The 5,824-nt window shown below is 39.7% G+C and overlaps 1 protein-coding gene across 1 annotated transcript; it reads right to left on the bottom strand.

Annotated features, from left to right (window-relative positions):
- Positions 1 to 3,749: 3,749 nt before the first annotated feature.
- Positions 3,750 to 4,688, bottom strand: LOC115514771 (putative olfactory receptor 2B8). Its single transcript, XM_030316947.1, has one exon. The coding sequence runs from the start codon at positions 4,686 to 4,688 to the stop codon at positions 3,750 to 3,752; it is 939 nt and encodes a 312-aa protein (XP_030172807.1).
- Positions 4,689 to 5,824: the final 1,136 nt, after the last annotated feature.

The raw sequence follows: 5,824 nt of genomic DNA, 5'->3' as shown, positions 1-5,824 counted from the left end.
ATCAAGGAATGGATCCCATATACAATTGCAACTAGAATCATAAAATACCTAGGGATAAACCTAACCAGAGAGGTAAAAGATCTGTATACTGAAAACTATAGAAAGCTTATGAAAGAAATTGAAGAAGACACAAAGAATTGGAAAAATAATTTTCATGCTCATGAATTAGAAGAACAAATATTGTTAAAATGTGGATACTGCCCAAAGCAATCTCTACATTCAATGCAATCCTAATCAAAATAACACCAGCATTCTTCACAGAACTTGAACAAAAAATTCTGAAACTTGTATGGAACCACAAAAGACCCCGAATAGTCAAAGTCAAGTTGAAAAAGAAAACCAAAGCTAGAGGCATCACAATCCTGGACTTCAGCCTGTACTACAAAGCTGTGACCATCAAGACACCATGGTATTGGCACGAAAACAGACACATAGACCAATGGAATAGAATATATAACCCAGAATTGGACCCACAAATGTATTGCCACCTACTCTTCGAAAAAAGCAGGAAAGAATATCTGATGGAAAAAAGACAGTCTCTTTTAAAAAATGGTGCTCAGAAAACTGGAGAGCAACATGCAGAAGAATGAACCTGGGCCACTTTCTTATACCATACACAAAAATATATTCAAAATGGATAAAAGGGCTAAATGTGAGACAGGAAACCATCACAATCCTATAGGAGAAAATAGGCAACAACCTCTTTGACCTCAGCCATAGCAACTTCTTACTTGACATGCCTCTTAAGGCAAGGGAAATAACAGCAAACATGAACTATTGGGACCTCATCAAGATAAAAAGCTTCTATACTACAAAGGAAACAATCAACAAAACTAAAAGGCAACTGACGGAGTGGGAGAGGATATTTGCAAATGACATATCAGATAAAGGGTTAGTATCCAAAATCTACAAAGAGCTTACCAAACTCAACACCCAGAAAACTAATAATCCAGTGAAAAAATGGGCAGAAGACATGAATAGACACTTTCCAAAGAGAACATCCAGATGGCTAACACACACATGAAAAAATGTTCAACATCACTCACCATCAGGGAAATACAAATCAAAACCACAATGAGATACCACCTCACAACTGTCAGAGTGGCTAACATTAACAACTGAGGAAACAACAGATGTTGGTGAGGATATGGAGGAAGGGGAACCCTCTTGTACTGCTGGTGGGAATGTAAACTAGTGCAGCCACCCTGGAAAACAGTATGGAGCTTCCTCAAAAAAATTAAAAATAGAATTACCCTATGAACCAGCAATAGCACTAGTAGGAATTTATCCAGTGGATAAAGGAGTGCTGATTCTTAGGGGCACATTTACCCCAATGTTTATAGCAGTGCTGTCAACAATAGCCAAATTATGGAAAAAACCCAAATGTCCATCAACGGATGAATGGATAAAGTAGACACTGGTGGAGGGCGGCACCTGGGTGGCTCAGTCAGTTAAGCATCTGACTTCAGCTCAGGTCTTGATCTCACGGTTCATGGGCTCAAGCCCCACCCCCCCACCCGTGTCAGGTTCTGTGCTGACAGCTTGGAGCCTGAAGCCTGCTTCTGGTTCTATGTGTCCCGTTCTCTCTGCCCCTCCCCCAATCGCGCTCTCTCTCTGTCTCTCTCTCTCTCAAAAATAATAAAAATTTTAAAAATATTTGAAAGAGTCCTTGAGGGTTTTCGCACCATGGAAAGTTCATTTCAGGGATTATACAGTGGCCGTTTGGTATAACTGTCAGGATGTGTTGAAACATAAGAGAGAGCAGGAAATTTGTCAGCATCAGGGATCAACAGTTTTATAAAACTGTTTTTAGGCTGGTGTTCATTCAGCATTACTATGGTGTAAAAATATATCCCAGGTGTTGATGTCAAATGTGAATACTGTGATGCTGTTAGGAATACAGACAGAACCATGACATGTGAGAATCTTCCTGAGCTGACATTTCCAGCCTGCCTAATGCTGTTTCTGTTCCAAGATCACGTGTCAGGAGCATGAGCAGCTCAGGGGGTTCAAGACCCAGGAGGATGCCAGTTAGCTGTCAGGAGAGGAAACAGTGTGATTGTTATGGATATGTGTCCCATTGAGGACACAAATACATTTACCTACACTGGGCTACACGCTGGGAAAACCTACCAAATATCATAAACCTTTCTTTGATGGTGGCATTGTCAAAGCTCCAGCGTCCATGGGAAAATACACGGTTCATGATAATAAATACATACAAAAAAAAAAAAAAAAAACAGATCCATACCCCACAACATATGCATATACAAAGGGAGCTTGAGTTGAGACCTAAAGGCTACAATGTCACACTCACTTGTTATGAAAAGTTTCTATTTATTACTTATAATTTAGAATGGATTACAGCTATTTCATAATGAGATGACTATTTGTAAACTTCAGACATATTGAGATTTTTAATGATTAATATACATTTCTTTCTTAAACTTTCTCCTGGTGAATCTAAATGAGCTCCAAGAACCTGGGATTTCCTGGAAAATAGAGGCCATTCTTTATTGTTTTGTAATATTTCCCTGCAATCAAATTGTATGGGACTTTTGGCAGACGTGAGATACAAAAGCCTTGGTTACTTCAGGCCTCAATCAAAGAATTTATAAAATGGTATGAAATGAGTATCTAAATATATTTTACCCTTTGAGGGGCACCTGGGTGGCTCTGTCAGTTGGGCATCTGACTTCAGCTCAGGGCAGGTCTCTCGGTTCTTGAGTTTGAGCCCCGTGTCAGCCTCTGGGCTGACAGCTCAGAGCCTGGAGCCTGCTTCGGATTCTCTCTCCCTCTCTCTCTGCCCTCCCCCACTCACACTCGGTCCTTCTCTCTCTCGAAAATAAACAAACATTTTTTTTTAAATAAATAAATAAATATATTTTACCCTTTGAAACTTTTGCTGCATTATTATAGGTTAAAAAAAATGTAAATTAGGACTGTGTCATTTAATGTCCTCCAAAGACAATTTTAATGAATGGGAGGGTTCACAAACTTAAAATAAGCAAGTTGCACACTCACATGGGTGTTTCAGTGACTATGCCCAAAATTACACATAAGCACCGCCTGCTGTATTGCTACCTGATGCTCCCATTGTCCCTGGGATGACTGCATTACACCATCTCCCTCTGTGACATGAAGGCTACATTAAATTACTGTCACACTGCTACGGTCACACTGGGGCCTAACATCTGAATGACTTCATCAGGATTGATGTTACCAGGATTTTCTCTGACCTAAAATTTTTCTTTCCCAAGTTATATACTAATTCTGGGAAAAAGCTGTGATACTGTCAGCCTATGGACCATTTAATAGAGCCATGATCAAATTGCAAGAATAAGTGATATGCCTCCAGAAATTGCTAGAAAATGCTGAAATGCTAATATTTCCTACACTATTGTAGTTGTTGCTATTCTTTTTTTCAGTATGCCTTTATAGTATGTGCATATTTTTTTTTACAATTAGAAATGGAATACTATTCCCAAGAGGGGGTGAAACAAGAAAAACCTGTGGAGCTTTCTAAAAAATTAATATGATGCAAATGCTGTAGAAACACTAAACCAGCATCTCTGGAGGTTAGAATGAATCCATGAACTTAGACTTGGAATGCTCACTTGCATAAAAGAATATGGTAAGAAAATTTCCTTGAGAGTCATTAGGGGAAATATTGGAGGACATGTGCTGGACACAAACACCTTAAAGCGTCTGAATTCAAAGACTTCTATCACAGGGTCTTCCAATCCCAGTCATCTGGAGTCACAGCCCCCATAAAGCACATTCTTCATTGCACTCGTCACATCCTTGTTCCTCAGTGTATAGATGAAGGGGTTGGCCATGGGGGTGATGATGGTGTAGAAGAGAGAAATGAACTTGCCCTGATTCTGGGAGTGGTTGTTGCTGGGCAGCAGGTAAGCATAGATGGCCGTGCCATAGAACAGGGAGACCACTGTAAGGTGGGATCCACATGTCCCAAACACTTTCCTCTGTCCCGCAATTGACTTTATTCTTAAGACCACCCTGACAATCCGACCATAAGAGAATGTGATTAATGCCATAGGTATGAGCAGAATGATCACACCGACAAAGAAGAGCTCAGACTCATTCACAGTGGTGTCAACACAGGCAAGCTTGAGCAGTGGGGCGACATCACAAAAGAAGTGGTCTATTTTATTTCTCCCACAAAGTGGTACAAGAAAAATGAGCACCGTCTGCAATGAGGAGTTGGCAAAACCAATGAACCACGATGCAGAAGCCATCAGGACACAGAGACGGGGGTGCATGATCACTGTGTAGTGCAGGGGCCTGCAGATGGCTGCGTAGCGGTCAAATGCCATCACCCCTAACAGAATGCATTCTGTGCCCCCCAACCCTAGAGCGACGAACAGCTGAGCTACGCAGCCAGCGAAGGAGATGGACTTGTCTGGTCCCCTGAGATGAACCAGCAGCTGAGGAACAGTGCTGGTCGTGTAACACAGGTCCAGAAAGCTTAGGTTGGACAGGAAAAAGTACATGGGAGTCTGCAGGTGTGGGTCCAGGCGGGACAACGCAATGATGCTTGTGTTTCCCAGCAGGGTGAGCAGATAGAAGATCAGAAGAACCACAAAGAGGACTCGCTCCAGCTGAGGCCGGTCAGAGAAACCCAGCAGGATAAAGCCCGTGAAAGAACTTCCATTTTTCGGGTCCATCCTTTCTTACCACATGTTTCCTGTCAACAGCAAGTATTTAGCAATTTTTAAAGAAACGTTCTAAATAATAGAAAGTTAGCAGGGTTGGATGTATCATGTTAAAAGACATGGCCATTGGATTATATCAATAACTATTTAAATAAATTATGTACTCATTGAAACTGACATTGCTTATACTAATATAGTTCCACACTATCAAAAAAGTAAACCATTAATATGTAATAGAAAATCAAATAATGGACCTTGTGTTTCCATCAGTCACAGGTACAAAAGTTCTTTCAGTCTGATCTTAAATAGGATTTAAAGTACTTTGAATATGTAGGTACATTTAGAGAAAAACAGGATGAGGAAAAAGAGGGCATGAAATCAGAAAGAATAGGAAAGAGATGGAGACAGAAAGAGAGTCATTATTTTAAATATGTATCTCATAATTCCACACAACTGGATTTGCACACAACTCACATGCAGTACTTTATAATACAACATAATCTCCAAATGCATCCAGATGTAGGAATTTATGACCTACAATGTACTTACACAAAAAATTCAATTACATTCAAAATTTCATGACTAGATCCGCAAATAAACACACATTGGTGTTTTTTTCCTGTGGTAGTAAAACAAATAATCAGAGAGAACCAGAATACCACCATTCAGTCACAGTGTTAACTTTTTCCCTAAAGATGCTTAAAATTACCATACCATTTTAACAGGAACTCCAAAAATTCATTTGGCTGTGTCAAGTCAGTTGGATTCAGAACTCAAAAATCCAGTCATCACTATTTTCCTCTTCCTTCTACAGACTTCTGTTACATACATTACACCAACTAGTGTCTGTAAAATTCCTGAAATAAGTTGGATTATTCCCTATCAACACTCTAGTCACAAAAAAACATTCTAAAAAGTTATCCAACCATGTAGTTATGTACATACACTTCCTATGATAAAATAAGCAATAGAAAAACACACAGAGCTAAAGACAGAAGCACTCTCAAAGCAATGGCAGGTCAAAGCGCTATAATGCAATACTTAATGTATACAAGGGAAGGCATAAACAAAAAATTATTTTGGTATTACACAAAATCTCAGACATCCATCAACATTAGGTTAATTATTACCTTTCTGGAAGCTACCTT

This window comes from Lynx canadensis, chromosome B2 (genome assembly GCF_007474595.2).
Source record: "Lynx canadensis isolate LIC74 chromosome B2, mLynCan4.pri.v2, whole genome shotgun sequence".
Taxonomy (NCBI): domain Eukaryota; kingdom Metazoa; phylum Chordata; class Mammalia; order Carnivora; family Felidae; genus Lynx; species Lynx canadensis.
The sequence above is the reverse complement of the archived record's forward strand: the minus strand, read 5'-3'. Positions and strand labels throughout refer to the sequence as shown.